Raw genomic sequence first — 19,557 nt, forward strand, 5'->3', positions numbered from 1 at the left:
ATTAATGACCTGGATGATGGGGTGGTAAATTGGATTAGTAAGTATGCAGATGATACTAAGGTAGGTGGCGTTGTGGATAATGAAGTTGGTTTTCAAAGCTTGCAGAGAGATTTAGGCCAGTTAGAAGAGTGGGCTGAACAATGGCAGATGGAGTTTAATGCTGATAAGTGTGAGGTGTTACATTTTGGTAGGAATAATCCAAATAGGACATACATGGTAAATGGTAGGGCATTGAGGAATGCAGTAGAACAGAGTGATCTAGGAATAATGGTGCATAGTTCCCTGAAGGTGGAATCTCATGTGGATAGGGTGGTGAAGAAAGCTTTTGGTATGCTGGCCTTTATAAATCAGAGCATTGAGTATAGGAGTTGGGATGGAATGTTAAAATTGTACAAGGCATTGGTAAGGCCAAATTTGGAGTATTGTGTACAGTTCTGGTCACAGAATTATAGGAAAGATGTCAACAAAATATAGAGAGTACAGAGAAGATTTACTAGAATGTTACCTCGGTTTCAGCACCTAAGTTAGGGAAAGGTTGAAAAAGCTAGGTCTTTATTCTTTGGAGTGTAGAAGTTGAGGGGGGACTTGATAGAGGTATTTAAAATTATGAGGGGGATAGATAGAGTTGATGTGGATAGGCTTTTTCCATTGAGAGTAAGGGAGATTCAAACAGGAGGACATGAGTTGAGAGTTAGGGGGCAAAAGTTTAAGGGTAACACGAGGGTTTTTTTTCTTTACTCAGAGTGTGGTAGCTGTGTGGAATGAGCTTCCAGTGGAAGTGGTAGAGGCAGGTTCAGTATTGTCATTTAAAGTAAAATTGGATAGGTATATGGACAGGAGAAGAATGGAGGGTTATGGGCTAATTGTGGGCCAGTGGGACTAGGTGACAGAAAGCGTTCAGCACAGACTAGAAGGGCTGAGATGGCCTGTTTCCGTTCTGTAATTGTTATATGGTTATATGGACTGGTGTTCAAGAACAATTAGTCAGTGACAATGGACCACATTTGTTGTGAACGATTTTCAATCATTCCTGAAAATGAATGGAGTAAGACACATTAAATCAGCACCCACCAGCCAGCTGCAAATGGTTTGACAGAAAGGTTTGTCCAGAATCTAAAGAATGCACTGTCAGCTATGTCAGCGGACACACTGCCATAACACTGAATTAGAAACTCACCAATTTCCTTCACAATGCACTACACTTCACAACCAAGCATGCTGGGTCATCCATTGTACTCACGCTTGGATCTGCTCAAACCATCCTCAGAAGGAGAATGCACGACAAACAGCTGGGACAAATTGAGGGCTCCTCAAACAAGGAGGTTTGATGTTTCACTCCTGGACAAGCAGAGGTGATCAAAAGTGGGTAGTTGGAATGATAAAAGACAGTACTGGACCACTCTCCTACAGAGTGGAGGTTGCATCTGATGTCTTCTGGAGATGACACATGATCAGTTGAGGAGAGCAGAGTGTCCAGAGCTGTCAGAACCACATACTTCCGTCTCAGAGTTATCTCCTACAACCACCACAGAGGAGGCCCCAGAACCTGAGATTGTTTCACAGCCACAAATCTCACCTGCCAAACAGAGTGACTTCCCTGGTCAGGAAGAACATTATCCCACAAGAGTAAGAAACCCGCCAGAGCGATTAAATGTTTAGGCCTGAATGGGCCATCTTGAAATTGATTCTGCTGTGGTTGTCTATATATACACAGTAAGTTAAGATGTATTTTGTATTGAGATAGAGTTTATTACTAAGCAGGGAGAAGTATGTATTTTATATTTCAGTAATATTTGAGTAATATTGCAAATGGATTGTCAGAGTAAACATTCTTTCTTGTTTACGTAATTAATTACAGAAAAAGTACATGAATGGCATACATTATTGCACAATCACATTTAAAGTAAAACAAAAGTAAGCACAAGCATTTCCTGGTTCCGAGTTTTCTTTCAATTCGTTTTATATTTTGGAGTTACAACACATAACAACATCCATCTCCATCCGTTCTTTACTTGCCCTTAAGACAGCAAAATTATGAGAGTCATAAGTTTTGGTATGTCATTAAACATTTAGGAGATATACTTTGAAAAAGTATTATGTTTATCAGTTATTGTTATGCCACAATTTTACTTTTACTCAGATACTTACATAGTTATGCAGTGTGGCATGTATGTATTACCTTGCTTAACACTGATTGTGAGAATAATCAACAATATTAGTATATTCAGACATGTGTCGATTGTGCATTGAATTTAATACATATTGAACTTATCTTTCTGTGGTTTCACAAGTATTATAAACTTTGAAGGAAGCTTCTTTCCCAGGTGATTTTTGAGAAAGTGTTTAACTCACTGCATAGCTTCGTATATGCACACTGCAAGAGCAGTAGATATTCAGTGAAGGGAAAAGAAAATTAAAGCTCAATATTTGTACTCAAACCATCTAAACTAAGAAATTATTCTATTTTAGATTCACACCATAATAAACTTGGCTTGAATTTGAGCACTTTTGAAAATGTTGATTTTGGAATGGAAAACAGGGAAATAAATGGTTTTTCTAAAGGGCAAGAATGTGTAGCCTTTATGCTGCAGAATTCATCAGAGATGAAAAAACAATTCAAGCCAACATGCTTGAACTAGCTAATGTCCAGGAATTCAGAACAAATGCAGTTCCAAATCCATGGTTTTATCCTTCCTCCACTGCAAGCATTTATCTAGTTATTCCTAAAGTATCCAGCTCAAATAACAAAACCTCTCCACAACAAAGTATGGACAGGTTCATCTACACTACAATAGTACAGTCATGAAATACCAATAGTTTCAAAGCAGAATGAGCAGCTTGCTCTGAAAAGACATTTTGTTAACAAGGATATAATTATAGGAGAACCATTATCACTTATTATAGCTTCTTATCTGCTCTGTCTTGGATACGAGTTCACCTTCCACACTTCAGACCTTATTGCACTCATCCCACTTGCCTAATCCAGGTCAATATACTTCTATGCTTTGCCTATTTAAATGTCTGTCTAAATGCTTTTAAACATAGGATCTATCTGAATCCATCAACCCCTCTTACAGCAGGTACCAATTGTGTATCAAACACCTTCTATGCAGAAAAATGGCATTGCTCTCAAGTCTCCATCATTGTGCATAATTTACCTCTCAGCTTTAAGTTGAACTGACTACCATGTAGTGGGTAATCTGATTTTCAATACTATGAACACCCGCATTATTTGGATATTGGACTGTGACTTCGGGGCTTTCTGTTGAAAAATTTACTTGGTCAGCAGACAGCTGTCATTCTCTCCCCTTGCCCCCCATGACAGAAAAGCCATAACTATTGAGAGAGATAGCATCATACACAAGCAGGCAATGCCTTCTGGAAGAGAGTTGAAGTCAAATCAGTAAGTGACAAGGTTTGGGTCAAGGCTCTCATACCTGATCTCTGAGTCGTTCCTGTTGCCCCATAATGGCAGTTGCATGGTGGGGATACTTCTGCTTCAGGTGCTCCAGGAAGGCCTCTCTTTTCCTGTCCATTTCCGATGGTTGCATTCCCAATATTTCTTTGGAGCTGCGAGCTCCACCTACAGTGTGCCGTCGTGGGATGTTCCGAGCAAGTTTAGTACTTGAGGCCCGGTTATTTCCATTAGCAAGCGTTTCCTTTGGTTTAATGCGCTCAGCGTCATCTGATGAGGTTACACGCAAGTTTGATTTCCCATGATCTAAAAAAAAAGTAAACAGAATACAAACATAAAAGAATATCCCAGGTTTTCTCTCCAAACGTGCCTGTATGTTCTTGCTATTTATTTCCTTTGCATTTGGGGATCATATGTATTTCTTTCACAAGTTTCTGATCATTTTTTTTTTGTCAAACCATGCTCTGCCCCTTCCTGTGGAACTGTAAAATACACATCAGCCCTAGACCACCTCCTTCCCCTCCATTCCCAGTCCTCCATCACAACTTCACAGGTGACTTCCTTAAGCTTTTTTTTAGCCAATTTGAAGATATTATGCATTTGTTGCTCATGATGTAATTCCCTCCACTGAAATGCAAACTTGGTAACCAACCTCCTAAATACATCCCAATCTTCAAGTTCCATGCTGAACTTGCAGCTAACCAAACATTTCAAATTCTCTGCCCCACTTCCACCATGGACTCTTAGACCTCTGCTTCATATACTCAAAGTAAACTGGATAATTTTCTGTGTTTTTAAATAAACATTTTACAGTCTTCCAGGCTCATTATGTCATGCAAAAATTTCTATTCAGAAAGAAAATGCTCTCAGGTTTTTAAGAGGCCATTTCTGCCTCTGTCCTAACGTAAACTCCATCTTTGGTCCCTATGCTTGTTTGGGATTATTAATGTGCAACCTTTTCTTTTCCTGGGGAAAAGCCACGGATAGACATATGTTGCTCTTGTGAAGAACTTTCTTCTGATGTTGGATTGAGGGTCATTATTCTGACAGGAATACAAGTAATCTAACAGCATTTGTGCCTTGCACTTAGAAGATCAAGTAGATATATTCCCACTTGCAATGTCCATTACAACCCACATCATCCGTATCTCAAGTGTTTGCATTCCAAGTCAGGAATTACGGGGTCAAAATTCCCCTCAAAGTTTCAGCAAGTACTCCAGAATGCCAGATCCGGACCCCCCTGAGAAAGTACTGCACCATTTATGATCCTGCCTTTCAGCTGAGTTATGAACCAGAAATTTGTTCAGACATGTAAAATCCTGTGGGGCTATCCGAAATTATTCATCTGTAAGCCAATAAAAAAGCAATAAAACCATTTAAAAAAGCAGGAGGTCATCCAGCCTCTAAAGCTGTTCCACTATTCCAAAAGGTCATAGCTGATCCAATTTTCCCTGAATCCATATTCCTACCCTTGTCCCACAATTATTCATTTACTGATGAAAAATCTATCAATCTCAGCTTTGAGTATGTTCAAGGTCTCAGCCTCCATCATTCCAAACTGGACAAACTCCACTGTTACTAACAGCACTCATTAGGAATCTACAGTTCATCGCTATCTCTGGTATTCAGGGAAACAAAGCAACAGAAACAACAGAAGCAGCAGCAAAGGATAAACCCCTCTTGCCTGCTCTACCACTCAGTAAGATCATTCATGGGTGGTCTTTTCGATCAACACCATTTTCTTACAATAACTATATAAGCTTCCATTCCCTTGCCATCTTAATAATAAGCCACCTCTCAATCAGATCATTAAATTAGATGTCACTCTTTTTAAACTCAACCTGCTTATCTCTCCCAACACAATGCCACCATCCTGGCAAACAGTCTGGCAAAACTCTCCTACAGTCCCTCTGTTGCCACCATGTGCTTCCTGGATAGGCTCTGGACCACTTGTTTCCTCAACTAAATCAGAGCTATGGATTGTGAAGAGTTCTGTTAGATTGCGCTCAGAGTTATAGCCTCCCATTATGAAAATGACCCATTTCTTCTTTCTTTCAGTTGTGAACAAAACCTCAATTCATCACGACGAATGACACTGAATACCATGTGCTACTATTTTGTGTAGCGTCTAATAAAGTCCACATACATAACATCAGCTGGTTTATCCACATCATTTCTGCTAATTACAAGCACAAAAATTCCCAGTGATTTAACCAAACACAATATTCCTTTTGTAAATTCATACTGATTCGACCAACTCTGCTCTTCTTTTTTCAGTGTTCTTTTACTTAATAATAGATTCCAGCACCTGCTCTACTGTTGAAATCGGATGAGCTGGTCTATTGTTCCCTGCTTTATTTAAATCTCCCCTTCTTAAACTAGAAACACGGGATAAATGGACAAGAAGAAAAAAAATCACTATTTCCTTCCACTCCTAGTTCTCAAAATCACACTTGACTACGTCAGTCTCCACCTGAAAAAGCTCATTATAATTTAGAATAGAGACATCCCACACTGTCAGATCTATAAAACTGAGAAAGCAAGCTAACCATTCTGAAAAATTGCTTGTCCAGCAGGTTCTGTAATGGACACTTATTCAGACTTCCATGCTTGAATGTACAACGTAATTTGGTAATTCGACAGTCTCATCACAAATAGTTACATCTCCTGACTGGCAACCCCCAACTGCCAGATTATGATTCTATGTGGTTAGTTTGAGAGATCAAAGTATAAGGACAAGGATCAAAACACAAAGCAACTTTGCATTTGATAAAACCAAATCAAAGAAGCAATAATAAAAGGATAAGTTTGTGTTTTAAAATTCTGTAGGTTATTATAAGCAAACAAGAACTAAGGAATATGAAATAATAAATCTTGATTTCAGCTCAGTGAGGGAATAAGGGTTAGAAAAGAATACAGAGAAAGGAACATTAAAAAATCATGAGAGAAATTTGGTGAAGTCCTGACCTTGAATTAACGAGATAAAAGATAAAAGAAAAATGTAAAATGCAGTTTGCAAGAGGAGTTCGTCAGTTTCATTCTGTTACTTAGGGGTTTAAAGGAACTTTTGGAAGAGTTGGTCTTTTAGAACATGACTCTTGGTTCTTCATGTTTGCCTGTCAATCTACACTAGCCACGTCAGTCTATACACAGTGCATATTCCTCTATTCCTTGCCTGCTCATATGCCTTTTTAAATGTTGTTATCGCATCTGCTTCAACAAACTCCACTGGCAGCACATTCCAGTACCTACTATTAAGTTTAAATAAATTGCTATGTAGATCTTCTTTAAAATCTCCCACTCTCACCTTAAACCTCTGCCCTCCACTATTTTATATTTCCACCTTGGGAAAAGACTATCTACCCCATCTACGTGTCTCATAATTTTATATACTTCAACAAACATTATGACATTTATTAGTGATAATAAACCCGATTCTGGTTCTGGACCATAGACCACTGTCAAGTTAAAACCAATGAACAGGTATTGGCTTTGGCAGCAAAAGAAAAAGAGCAGTTCGAAAAAGCTCTTCGCAGCACCTGGGAGCAGCTGATTGATGGCACTGACCATGGGAGCTGCAGACTTCACAGACTAACTCCATGACACCATCTACAAACAGAAGACTTCAGCGTCAGTGAAAGTAATTGATATCAGGTGTCAGAGACTTTCTGGCTGTACATCGAGTAGACAAGTCTGAGCAGATCGTGACAAGTGATAGAAAAGAAGAAAACGGCAGCCCTAAACATGGAACACAGGAACATTAAAGAGGATCAGGTGATGGTGCTGATGGTAGAGAAACTCTCATCGTACAGCATCACTATTTTAGCAAGAAATTGGATAAAACTGCTTTTCAACTACTAATGGTAAACAGAGAATCTCGGTACATATACCTGAGCATGAGAATCCTTCACATTGAAAGCTCAAAGTAGATGTATTACAAAATACATAGACGTCACCACATACAACCCTGAGATTCATTTTCTTGCAGGCATATTCAATAAATCCAATAACCATTTTGAATTAATGAAAGACCAGCCCAACAGGGCAGCCAACCAATGTGTAAAGGACAATAAATTGGCAAATTCAAATTTTAAAAATTAATTATAATAAATTAGAAATAAATATCTAGAACAATGAAGAATCCTTGAAAATTAGTCGACAAGTTGTAAGAACAGTTCAGTGATGGGGCAAATGAAGTTGAGTAAAGTTACCCCCTCTGTATCAGGAGCCTGATGGTTGAGGGTTAATAACTGTTCCTGAACCTGGAGGTGTGAGTCCTGAGGCCCCTGTATCTTCTTCCCGATGGCAGCAGTATAAAGAGAACATGACCTGGGTGGTGGGAGACCCAGACAATAGGTGCTGCTTTCCTGTAACAATGCTCCATGCAGATGTGCTCAGCAATGGGGAGGGCTTTACCCGTTGATAAACTTGGACATACCCACTACTAATATAGTTTCTAATGCACTTACAAGCAGCGATGTAGTTACCCACACAATTACAGCTTTTGGAGTTCAATCTCGGCGTTCTCTCCAAGGAGTCTCTGGACATCCTCCCCATGGAATGTGTGTGATTTTTTCCAGGTCCTCAAAAGTTTTTACCCTCGGCCCAAAGACATACCAGGTAGGGTAACTGGTCATTATAATTGTCCTGTGATTAGGTTGGGGTTAAATCGAGGTTCTCGGGGATTGTTGGGCAGTGCAGCTCAAAGGGCCAGAAAGGCCTATTCTGCACTTTATCTTTAATTAAAAGACATTTTTAAGACGAATAGAAATAGTCTTTGCAGCTAAAGAAATTGCCAGTGAGGAAGATAATGTCGAACATTCACAAGCACCAAATATTAGAGAACAACAGTACTACTGACAGAAAAAAGCTCTGAAATCATGCATACTTACTGATCTAGAGCTCCACAGAAAACCAGAAGATATTCACGGAAGTAGCATAGAAATTGTAAAGTTATTTCCATTTGAGATAGCACAGAGTTATAAGTTCATCAACATACCAATAATAGAGATTTGGACCTGTGTAGAATCACACTGGTGGGAGATATGGCAGGAAGCAGCGAAAAAATTCAAGATAACACCACATAAGTGATTCATCAGAGCAATAGATTACTTCAGCATTAGAAGAGATATCTATTATATTATGTGCTTTGGAGCTCTCTGTGCCTTCTGGAGACAGAACTACTATAGATAGTATTTTCCAGCACACAGACCACTTCCAGATAAACTACAATGATACCAATATTTAGATACAAAGAGAGGAGAGAGAAAAACAATGGTTGAGAAACCATCCTAGGACACTTGGTCAGTTCCCCAACTTTAAAGTGAATTTATTATCAAAGTACATATACAAATACTACTTTCAGTTTCATTTTCTTGCAGACATTTACTGGAAAATAAAGAAATACAATAGAATTTATGGAAATCTATAAATAACAAAGACTAACAACCAATGTGCAAAAGAAGATAAATCATGCAAATAATAAAAAGTTTAAAAAATATTACTGAGAACAGGAGCGGCAGAGCCTCTGCAATTGAGTCCATTGGTTGTGGAGTCTGCTTAGCACTGTGATGAGTGAAGTTATCCTTGCTGGTTCAGGAGCCTAATGTTTGCAGGGACTCAAGGTCCTGAACCTGCTGGTGTGGGACTCAAGGCTCCTAGATCTCCTGCCCAATGGTAGAATTGAGAAGAGAACATGGCCTGAATGATGTATTCATTCATTTACACTACAACCAAACTTTGACCAAGTTTCATTTGATTAAGATTTAGATATTCAGACAACTTCAAGCATAACAGTTTTTGTGGGCATTTTTGTACGTGAAAGTTGTCTGACTGAAATTATATGGGCTCTGTCTAATGAGACCAAACAATTACAGTTTTGTTCTCCTTACCCAATCAGGAATGTATTTATTGCAGAGGGAGTGCAATAAAGATACATCAGATTGGTTCCGGAGGCAGTAGGCCTGAGGATGAGGAGGGATCGAGTGGTTTCTGCCTGTGTTTTAAAGAGCTTAGAAAATGAAGTGTGACCATGTTAAAACATAAAAACTCAAAAGTTCTGACAGAGCCTTTGACCCCTAAAGTGTTTCTCTTCCTAACGATGCAGTCTCATTTGCTGAGTTTTCACGGCACTTTGTTTTTATATTTTATACTTTGCACAGTTTCTTTTTATTTTCATAGATATTTCCTCATAGACTAGCCAGAGTAAATGCCCAGGTAGTCTAGAGATGGGATATTCAAACTGACAATAAGGGGAAGACCATGTAGGATTGAATGAGGAGAAATTATTTCATTCAAAGTGTGATGAGCCTCCGGAATTCTCTACACTGATAGAATACTTGCTTACTGCATACAAGCTAGAGGTTAATTTATTGTGGTATATGAAAGGAATCTAATGATAGGCAGGAAAAACATTCTCGATGAAGATCAGCCATGGATCCACTTGACTGGCAGAGCTAGCTTCAGGAGCTGAATGTCCTAATCCTATTTCTTGTGTTTTTTTTTGCTTTGTTAAACACTTAATGGATAAATTGCATTGAGTTACAGTCAGAGGTTCCAAAGACAAGCTTAAGTAATCAGTTCAGCAATCCACGAACACCTCACCACTTTGCTCTTTATTTGCACTTCTTGTTTTTATGTATTTGTATATTTCATCTTTAACAAGTATTTGTACAGACGCATTAACAAGTCATAGAAGGACAGAATCTGAATATAAGCAAGAAAAAATTAGTCTAGATAGCAGGGGGGCGGTGGGGGAATCTCATTGAAACCTACTGAATGTAGAAAGGACTAGATAGGGTGGATGTGGAGAGGATGTTTCCTCTGGTGGAGGTATCCAGAACTAGGGGAAACAGCCTCAAGGCTGAGGGGTGACTTTTTAGAATAGAAGTAAAGAAGGCTTTTTTTTAGCCAAAGTATACTGGATCTGTGGAATGCTCTGCCACAGACTGCAGTGGAGGCCAAGTGCGTGGGTATATTTACGATCGAAGTTGGTAGCTTCCTGATCAGTCAGAGTCTCAAAGACTATGGCAAGAAGGCAGATGTATGGGGTTGAATGGGATCTGGAATCAGCCATAATGAAATGGCAGAGCAGACTCAATGAGCTCATTGGCCTAATTCTGCTCTTATGTCTTATAGTCTTAAAACCTGACTACAGTAGCTTATTCATTGGCTGCTGCTGAATGCAAGATGAAAGGTAGATGAGCATCCACACCACATCAGTAATGTAGAGCAAATTTAGATGAATTCTTACCCACTTCCCCCAAAATCGCAGATAAGATACCTACCGAAAGATAATATTTGTAAAGGCATACAACATCACTGAATTGCCATGAAGAGATAAGGTAGGTATGATAAACTGTGCATGATTTTACTGTTTCGATGCTATACTATGCTAATTCAGGAACTATTGCACTGGAATTTTGTTCAATTCATCTTGAAGCATGCGATGAAGAAATCGAGCATTTCCTCAGGACACAGCTGTTTTGAGGTACAAGCCAAGTACCACATGCAATCTGCAAAACAGCAGGTCTTCTATCATCGAAAATCAAAAAGAAACTGCTAGAAATCTAATATCAGAGATAATATTTTGTCCCATCTATCTCCCTCTGCAACCTAAAATAAACATGTTTACTCTCTGTCCCAGTTCTGATGCTGAGTCTTTGATTTGAAATAATTTTGTGTTCTTCCTCTCAAAGTCTTTGATGAAAATGGAATGGATTTCAAAGGCAGAGTAAGATACACCAATTTAAGTCTGGGGCTCCCCAGTGGAAGTTACTTCCTAGGAATATATTCCTACAGCAAAGATGCACCAGATACATTTCTGAGGAGAGCAGAAATCTGTGTGGGAAAATGTTGAGCCTTTTCAGCCCAGGAACAGATTTAGAACTTGGAATCAGACCCAGATTCAGACTCAAGGTTTATTTATTTATCACACATATGTTGAAACGGGTCCTTTATATCAATAACCAACACAACCTGAAGATGTGCTGGGGGCAGCCCACAAGTGTCACCACACATTCCAAATCAGAATCATGTTTATTCTCACTGGCAGGTGTCACAAAATCTGTTACCTTAGCAGCAGTTTAATGCAACACATAATATAGAAAAAAACAAAACAAAATGATAATAATAAGCAAATCAATTACAGTATACGTATATTGAATAGATTAAAATCATGCAAAGAACAGAAATAATATATTAAAAAAGTGAGATAGTGTCCAAGATTTCAATGTCCATTTAGGAATTGGATGGCAGGAGGGAAGAGGCTGTTCCTGAATCACCGAGTGTGTGCCTTCAGGGTTCTGTATCTCCTACCTGATGGTAACAGTGAGAAAAGGGCATGACCTGGGTGCTGGAAGTCCTTAATAATGGATGCTGCCTTTCTGAGACACCACTCCCTAAAGATGTCCTGGGTACTTGGTAGGCTAGTACCCAAGATGGAGACGACTAAACTTACAACTTTCTGCAGCTTCTTTCAATCCTGTACAGTAGCCCACTCATACCAGACAGTAATGTAACCTGTTAGAATATTCTCCACGGTACATCTGTAGAAGTTTTTGAGTGTATTTGTTGACATACCAAATCTCTTCAAACTCCTAATAAAGTATAGCTGCTGTCTTTCCTTCTTTATAACTACATCAATATGTTGGGACCATGTTAGATCCTCAGAACTTGAAACTGCTCACTCTCTCCGCTTCTGATCCCTCTATGAGCATTGTCATGTGTTCCTTCGTCTTATCCTTCCTGAGGTCCACAATCAGCTCTTTCATCTTACTGACATTGAGTGCCAGGTTGTTCCAGTGCCAACACAGCTTGCCCACAATGCTGGTCAGAACAACAAGCAACAAAAGCAGCAGTAGAGCAAACCCAGTTTTCCTCTTTCCTACACCCACACACTCAGACAGTTCTTCAACCTCAGGACAGGGTTTTGGGCTTTGTCTCAAGTTTCTGGTCATCAGTCTTCACCTTTGGACTTCCCAATAATCCTTTAGGCTTTGATCATCAGATTAGCCGATGACGGAACCCCAAATTCCAGGCTCACTGCCTCACCTGCCCTTGAGCCACTTGCTCACAAGGACATCTGATCTTTGGACCCAGCGAAATGAGACTTTGTGACATCCATAGATGTCCTTCATCACCTGTCTATGGTTGTCAGCCTTTGAGCACGGAGCAGAGGTCTAGATTCTGGATGTTCTTCATCACCTACCTACATTAATGGCCTTGGCCTTTGAACAGAGGCTTGACCTTCAGATGTCCTTTGCCCCATGTCCACATAAGTGACCTTTGAATGCAGAGTACAGGCCTAGGCTCTGGGTTTCCTTGGTCACCCCTCTACGTCACTGACCTTTAAGCAAGGAGCAGAGACCTAGACTCCAGTCTGACCTTTAACACGCTGCGTTCCTGTCCAGAAACACCAACATGACTTCTAACTCACCTCTCCCCCCACCCCAAAATCATTCCTATGAACTTAAAAAACAACTGTCAGCCACCAACTCAACACCTTTCTTTATATATATATTTCATGTAAAAGCTAAATATAATACAGTGGATTCTGGTTAATTGGGACACACTGGGTTCAGTACATTTAGGCCGAATGAAGTGGCTGCCCCAGTTAGTCAAAGATAAAAAAAGTATGAAAAAAGACAAACTAGCATTTAACTGAGTAACAAATTATGTATTTAAGTGAAATACAGAATACTACCACAATACTATAAAACTATGTTTTAGTTCCTAATAGTCATCAATAAAGGAATTCATCCAGTGTACACTGCTGTGTTCCTTTGACTGTAAATAAACAAAATCATCACAGACACCTAGTTCAGATAATGGACTGCCTTCATACAATGCTTTTGATATCACATCCTCCAAAACTTCATTTTCATTTAACATTCAAGATAATTGTTGATACATTCAAGTTCTTCATAGTTCCTAACTTGCTGAAGTAGTGAAATCATTTCATTTTCACTGCTAGCCATTTCTGTCATCTCCAAGCCAGAATGCTTGAACCCTAAGTGAGCAAAACGGCTCTGAATTGTCTTATACTTTATTTCTTGCCAACTATCAGTAACAAAAATCACTGCTTTTTGAAAATGTGCACTTGCAACTGACACTATTTAAGAAGTGTTTGTTCCAACAACAGTGTAGTGTCTTACACAAGTGCACGGGACTGAGGCCAGTTAGAATCTTTTCTGCAACAGGTTCCTGTCCCAATTAAGCAACAAAATGCCCAAATAAACAAAGGGAATCTTGGCTATTTTCTCAATTAGTTTTTGTTATTTAGAGTTATCCCAAATAAATCCGGCTGCCCCAATTAACCAGAATCTCCTGCATTAAAAACATCTTAACGATAGTGTGCTGTCTTTACGACAGTTATTTAGTTTATAATATTTTCGCTTAGTAATTCATTCGATAGTATTTTCTAGTTAGAATTAGAAGTGTTTAAAGTATATTCATTGCATGTAAAATATATCGGCATGCGATGACGTCACATCCGGTTTCGCCGCGTCTTGTGGGAAAGTACCGGTTTGAAATTAGCGCGAGGGTGGGGGCTCACCACGAGGCTCACCTGAGCAGAAGTTTTGCAGGCATGAGAAATCACAGTGAGAGCAACGCTGTAAGTTAATAGATAATCGATATATTGAACTAAGATGTTAATGTCGATCCTGTTAGAAGTAACGACGGTCGATAATGTTTATGCTTTCGTTAGTTAAAGAGTTGCGGATAGTTTGCATTGAAGTGTATTTAAAGTAGTCAATGGAGCAGGTAAACTCTGCCTGTATACTGCACCTTAGTGTAATGTAGTTATAGTCACCTTTGCAAGTATTTACAATTGAAATGTGATATTAAGGAAGGAATACTGTATCAATCTTGTATTGTTTTATCAACAGTTTTCACCATATGTTAATGTGAAGAGTGAACAGTAAATGGTTTTTCTTACTGCGATCTGGTTCTCATTGACTGTGGTTTATCTCGACGTTGAATTCGACGTTATCAGTTACACACGAAGGAGAACGTTACAGATAGAATTTTACAGTTGTCTGGTGCTGTCCATGGAAGTTGGCACAGCAGTATTTCATCTCAAATTTCCAGTCTGTGGAACAGAAGCATCATGGAATCCCCAAGGATATTCAGCAATGGGATAAAAACATTTTAAAAAGCCCTTGATAATGGATTGTTCTGACACCTGTATGCAGCTGTGCACCTGGACAAAGGGGAAGGAAAATAATATAGAAACAAATATTACTGTGTGGATGAAAAGAATTTAAAAGAATTGGCCAAGGGGGGGAGCAAAGAATGTTCAGCAGCAAGCTATGGAATCCTTTAAAGATATTTTTATATTATTTACAGATACAGCACACAAACAGGCCCTTCTGGCCCAATGAGCTGTGCCGCCCGGCGCCCCAACGATTTAAAACTTGCCTAATCATGGGAACTTTCACAATGGCCAATTATCCTACTAACTGGAACGTCTTTGGACTGTGTGCAGAAACCCACACAGCTCACAAGGAAAATGTATAAACTTTTGACAAGGACACTGGAATTCAACTCCAAACTCCTGAACACTCCAAGCTGACTAACTTCTACCCTATGCATCCGATCACTGAGCAAATGTAATGAACTTCATAAAACTGGATTTGCAACATTGCAAGATAAAATCTGCTAGCATTACTTGGCCAAGTAAGCTAAAAGTATCAACAATGTTTTCAGCGTTTTTCAGGATAAATACAGAGCAGCTTCAATATTGTGCTAATTGCACTGGATAAGTAAAATCCAATGCAATATTCTCTGCAGTATTGTGTATCTATGGTATCTTCAGTAATCATTAACTTCCAGATACAACTCCATGCACATGGAACTACTAACTCAAAAAGCAGAAATAAACTTTTTGCATACAGGTCCTTGTGTACAAAGCAAATCACGTGTTGTATGACAGAGTCAAGTATGACTACGACCATGATTGGTCGCGGCAAATTTTTCTACAGAGTGATTTAATATTGCCTTCTCTGGGCACAAATATCATGCATTAAAAAAAACCAAAAAAACTTTGACATAGGACATAGGTGTCACTACAAAGAAAGCATGACAGGGCCTGGAGGCTTGCACACATTTGGCATGCCATCTAAAACTTTGACAAACTTCTACAGGTGTACAGTAGAGAGTCTGCTGACTGGTTGCAACAATGATGCCCAAGAATGGAAAAGCCCACAAGAAGTTCAAGTTATCATTCAACCATACATGAAGACCCATGAATAGAAACAAGTGAAACAGCATTCCTGCAGAACACAGTATCAGCAGTACCATAATGCACATATATTACATACAGTGTAGAATATCATTAAAGATATGGTCAAATTATTTGTAGATATGTATATATGAGAGGGGGAGAAGGGAGAGGGAGAGAGGGAGGAAGGGAGAGGGGAGGGAGGGGGAGAGAGGGGAGAGAGAGGAGAGAAGAGAGAGGAGGGGGAGGGGGAGAGAGAGACACACAGAGAGGGGAGAAGGAGGGAGGGAGAGGGGAGAGAGGAGGGGAGAGAGGGGAGAGGGAGAGAGAGACAGAGGGGAGAGAGAGAGAGGGAGGAGGGGGAGAGGGGGGAGAGAGGGGTTTGGAGAGGGGGAGAGAGACACACACAGAGAGGGAGAGAGAGAGGGAAGAAGGGGGGAGAGAGGGGTTTGGAGAGGGGGAGGGGGAGAGAGTCACACACAGAGAGGGGAGAAGGAGGGAGGGAGAGGGGAGAGAGGAGGGGAGAGAGGAGGGGAGAGAGAGGAGAGAGGGGAGAGAGAGACAGAGGGGAGAGAGAGAGAGGGAGGAGGGGGGAGAGGGGGGAGAGAGGGGTTTGGAGAGGGGGAGAGAGAGACACACAGAGAGGGAGAGAGAGAGGGGAGAAGAAGGGGGGAGAGAGGGGTTTGGAGAGGGGGAGGGGGAGAGAGACACACACAGAGAGGGCAGAGAGGGGAGAAGGAAGGGGAGAGGGGGGTTTGGAGAGGGGGAGGGGGAGAGAGGGTTTGGAGAGGGGGAGGGGGAGAGAGACACACACAGAGAGGGGAGAAGGAAGGGGAGAAGGAAGGGGAGAGGGGGGTTTGGAGAGGGGAGAGAGGGGAGAGAGGGAGAGGGGGAGAGGGGGGAGAGGGGGGTTTGGAGGGGAGAGAGGGGAGAGAGGGGGAGGGGGAGAGGGGAGAGAGGGGGAGGGGGAGAAGGGGGAGAGGGGGGTTTGGAGAGGGGGGAGAGGGGAGAGAGGGAGAGGGGGAGAGGGGAGAGAGGGGGAGGGGGAGAGGGGAGAGAGGGGGAGGGGGAGAGGGGGGAGAGGGGGGTTTGGAGAGGGGAGAGAGGGGAGAGAGGGAGAGGGGGAGAGGGGGGAGAGGGGGGGTTTGGAGAGGGGGGAGAGGGGAGGGGGGAAAGGAGGGTTTGGAGAGAGGGAGAGACCGAGTCATCTAAAGAGTTGTCTTGTTTTGTAACCTGACGGTACACGAGTGTTGTCAGCAAGAATATGTAGTTCTCAGCCATCCATAGATGAATTTACACACTCAGTCAGGCTTGCCTTCCACCAAGCAAACACTGGAGGCACCACCAATGGGAGGCGCCCCCCCCCCCCAGTCCAGCATGAACGCCGTGCCACAGGGCCACAGTATCACCCCTCCTGGATTGCTGCAACAAGCAAGCCCGTGGCACGATGTCTAGTCTTCACTACAACCGAGGCTACGCAGCTCCCCCACCATCAGTTTGGCCAAGAAACCAGTGAACCAGACTTGCAATATGCTGCATTACCAAGGTCCAACAGGGTCATGTGATCATAACAAAAACATCCAAGACAATTACTCGCTTTTAGACTGTACCACACCTTTGCGCACCGACTCCAACATCTTTTTTTACGGCGGATCAGTTCCCATTCCAGGAGCTCGCCATCTGATGGTTTTCTGACATTCTTCAGGAGAAGCTTGGAAGATGGCGACTCTGGGGCGCGGCCCTGTGGAAGACCAATTCCCCAAGTCCAGGCTCTTTCTCTTTTCCTATCTCTCGATGGTGGGAGAGTTTGCTGACAATTCTTGGAATAAAAAGTGACGCGGCAGACTGTAATATCATAACAGCGACAGTTATTCTCCGCCTTCGTTATGAAAATGGGTGACATGTCTCTGTCCCTTGCAAGTAAGAGAGAGCACCTGCGGCAAGACAAACTGTCCAGTAAACAATACTTTTTGTTGACTGCACATCATGATCTCTCTTTGGAAGCTTTGCTGTTGCTTGGTGGGTAGTGGACACCGAGGCTTTTTGCTGAAATGAGCAGGGGGAGGGTGAAGTTGATGTTATGATGCCTGCTGCTGCTTGCACAGGGGAGGGGGAAGGAGGCTTGAGAGCTCTACCATTTCTCTGTTGTTCATTCTTTTGAGGTTCTTCTACGAAGACAAGTATTTTAGGTTGTGTATTGCAGACATTCTCGGATAATAAATGGAACCATTTGAAATCTTACCACTATGGTTAGAAGATTCCAATTTAGATCTGGAACGAAAACCTAATTTAAGAACAGCGATCCTACTTGCACCAACTAATTGCAAAATTCTAAATGGTTCAAGAACTTCCTTTAGGGAAGGCAATATGGCTCTGTTTATTGAAACCAGAGCAATGGTGTTGGTTCTTCATTGGCCACTGAGATGACCCAGAAAGAGGACAAGTTATCACCATGACACGTTTCTCATGAGCAAATGGCGATGGACAACTTATTCTGTATTTGATGTAGAAACTGTTACAAGCAAAATAACGGTTGACTCAAGTTTGAACTTCTTTTAAATTGGAGATGTTGGTAATCTGAAATAGGCAGTCCTGACCTCTGGTGCTAATTGTGTGGAGTTTATAAGTTCTCCCTGTGACCACATAGATTTCCCCCAAGGTATTCCAGTTTCATCCAACAAACATGCTGGCTGGTAGATTTATTTTCTACTGTAAATTAACCCTGGAAGCAGGGAAATAAGGGAGGAGTTGATAAACATGCAAGAGAAAATAGGTTTCAGGAAGGGAAATAAGAGAATGCGACTAACAGGATTGCTCTTAAAATGGGCAAATTCAATTGTCCAAATGACATCCTTCTGTGCTGTAAGAAAATATGAATAAGAAATAAGCCTTCCCGTATCCTCCTCAAAGCCCATTGCCTTGTATCACCAGCAAATAACATGCTTCATTTCCTCATCCAAATCATTGATATACTATAGCTTGTGAACAACTTGGGCCTCTCCAGTTCCTATACTCCTCCCAAATGAGATAAAGATTTGACTTTTCTTTCAGAAATCAAAGCTGACTCTGCCCAATCCTGTGTTAATCTTCCAAGCCTGTATGACCACTTATTCTTTAATAATACTGTATATCCCAGCATGCAGGAAAAGGGGAGAAGGTGAGATACAGACAGAAGTGTGATCCCAGCAACTCATCTATACGTTTTTCAACCAAGTTCACTACATTCAGTGCTCCCAGTGCAATCTCCTACACACTGATTAAACCAAGCACAGACTTTGTGATTGCTTTACAGAGCATTTCTTCTGGTCTTCAAGATTAACTCTGGGCTGCTAGTTGTTCATCATTTTTATTCTCCACCGCTAGAGTGAGGGGTTCAGATGGGATAGAGTTTGTTAGGTGTGTTCAGGAAGGTTTCTTTACACAATATGGAGATAAGCCTACAAGAGGAGAGACTGTACTTGATTTGATATTGGGAAATGAAGCTGGTCAGGTGTCTCAGTGGGAGAGAGTTTTGGAGATAGTGATCACAATTCTATCTCCTTTACCATAGTATTGGAGAGGGATAGGAACAGACAAATTAGGGGAACATTTAATTGGAGTAAGGGGAACTGTGAGGCTATCAGGCAAAAACTTGGAAGCATAAATTGGAAACAGATGTTCTCAGGGAAACATACCGAAGAAATGCGGCAAATATTCAGGGGATATTTGTGTGGGGTTCTGAGCAGGTACATCCCAATGAGACATGGAAAGGATGGTAGGGTACAGGATCTGTGGTGCACAAAGGCTGTTGTAAATCTAGTCAAGAAGAAGAGCTTGTGAAAGGTTAAAAAATCTAGATCATGATATGAATCTAGAAGATTATAAGGCTAGCAGGAAGGAACTTAGGAATGAAATTAGGAGAGCCAGAAGGGGCCATGAA

At 41.1% G+C, this 19,557-nt stretch overlaps 1 protein-coding gene across 6 annotated transcripts in view; it reads right to left on the reverse strand.

Moving 5' to 3' along the window:
• The window catches only part of LOC132395448 (sickle tail protein homolog), a 640,240-nt gene that overhangs the window by 315,136 nt on the left and 305,547 nt on the right, over positions 1-19,557 (reverse strand). For all 6 annotated transcript variants that reach the window (XM_059972075.1, XM_059972076.1, XM_059972078.1 and 3 more), the window contains one exon: positions 3,438-3,721. In XM_059972075.1, the coding sequence (XP_059828058.1) occupies positions 3,438-3,721 (284 nt within the window). Of the gene's footprint in view, positions 1-3,437; positions 3,722-19,557 lie in introns of those variants that run through there.

Source organism: Hypanus sabinus, chromosome 6, assembly GCF_030144855.1.
Source record: "Hypanus sabinus isolate sHypSab1 chromosome 6, sHypSab1.hap1, whole genome shotgun sequence".
NCBI lineage: Eukaryota > Metazoa > Chordata > Chondrichthyes > Myliobatiformes > Dasyatidae > Hypanus > Hypanus sabinus.